Source organism: Austrofundulus limnaeus, unplaced genomic scaffold (assembly GCF_001266775.1).
Source record: "Austrofundulus limnaeus strain Quisiro unplaced genomic scaffold, Austrofundulus_limnaeus-1.0 Scaffold393, whole genome shotgun sequence".
NCBI lineage: Eukaryota > Metazoa > Chordata > Actinopteri > Cyprinodontiformes > Rivulidae > Austrofundulus > Austrofundulus limnaeus.
In genome coordinates, this window is record NW_013952795.1 from 43,357 (window position 1) to 44,925 (window position 1,569).

Sequence of the window (1,569 nt, forward strand, 5' to 3'; positions counted from 1 at the left end):
CTCTCTCACTCACACCTAGGGACAATTTAGAGTTATCAATTAACCTAACAGTCATGTTTTTGGTCTGTGGGAGGAAGCAGGAGTGCCCAGAGAAAACCCATGCATGCACGGAGAGAACGTGCAAACAGAAAAGTCCCCAGGTGGGGATTTGATCCGGCAACCTTCTTGCTGAGAGGCATCAGCTCTACCAACTGAGCCACTGTGRCYCCAAGACAGAAGCTAACCAACAACAAAACTAACATTTAAATACAGTCCTATGCAGAAATCTAGTCCTGATAAATGGTTTACATGGACAGCCCGCCCCTTCCAATATGGCGTCACACGTACCACAGTGGTTAATTTTATGAGACCTGTGTGGTGCCTCCAGTCAATACACCTCRTTGGGTAGTAGCTGAGAGTCATTGTCAACACATATTCTGAGCACCACACACTAAAACACATCACTGGTTAAAACTTTGGCATGAGCTGTTAAAATCAGCCCTGTCTGTGTCCGCAGTGCAACAGYTAACAAGTAAGAAATTTCCTTTGTGACTCTAATCCAGATGTGAAAAATACTCAGATTATATTCCAAACTTTTGAAAACCGTGTGTGAAACTTAGAAAATGTGCAGCACTATCATAAAATGGCATTAGGTAATGAAAGACTTTTTATATCCGCAGGAAGGGCTCTGCAGAGTCAACAGATTACAGGTAGCTGATGTTAACAAGGTAATCTCACCTTTGGCAACTCCCATTCTGATCTGGAGCCATCAACACTGTAGTAATAAGGTCGGCCTTGTTCGTCAACATGTTTTATCCACTGCAAGCACAAACATCGGTCAGTATTTAAAGGAAAATTAAAACAAATCCAACCAACAAACAGACTAACAGCTACACACAGGGTTCCCACACCTTGGTTAACATCAAATTCAAGGATTTTTCAAGGACTTTTCTTGTTCAATTTGCTCAGATTCAAGGACCAGGTGCCACTGCAATTACCTACTGCTAAATATGTTTTAAAGAAACACATTTAATACTATGTAAATTCAATAAAAATAAACTTTAAGGAAACATGTCTTGCTTTTAAAAACTTATTCATATTTAAATCCTTCAGTTGGAGTCTATACAAAGTGCAACTGCAATGCTTTGTTCTGAATTCCTCCTTATTGTAACTCCACAAGCCCCTCTTTCACGTCTTTTCTGAGCTGTGTCTCAGATCAACTCGTTTTGAGGCTGTCTCTTTAAACACAACGAGGCGCTTCACACCCTGACCCCCACCAGCTTCCAGAAGGGTGCATTCTATTTTGATAGAGGGTCTAAAGGGTTTATAATGGTGCAGAAACATTTTATTTACAAATTAATTAAAAGATGTCAACAACAGAAGACTCGTTCATCCAGCCTGACATGTTGGAGCCAGAGTCTGACCCAGAGGAGAATGAAGACCACCAAACTGTAGTTGGTAAGTTCAGACCTTATTTGGCAGTTCCATCGCAAATACTGTGACGTAGTAATTCAGAAAAGTCATTGAAAATATAGAAAACTGAAGGATTTAAAAATATGATCCAAACAGAATATAAAGCTATCTATGCAG

At 40.2% G+C, this 1,569-nt stretch overlaps 1 protein-coding gene across 7 annotated transcripts in view; it reads right to left on the bottom strand.

Annotated features, from left to right (window-relative positions):
* Positions 1 to 1,569, bottom strand: part of arhgap12b (Rho GTPase activating protein 12b) — a 45,269-nt gene that overhangs the window by 18,259 nt on the left and 25,441 nt on the right. For all 7 annotated transcript variants that reach the window (XM_014023867.1, XM_014023870.1, XM_014023869.1 and 4 more), the window contains one exon: positions 718 to 798. In XM_014023867.1, coding sequence (XP_013879321.1) covers positions 718 to 798 — 81 coding nt within the window. The remainder of the gene's footprint in view (positions 1 to 717; positions 799 to 1,569) is intronic.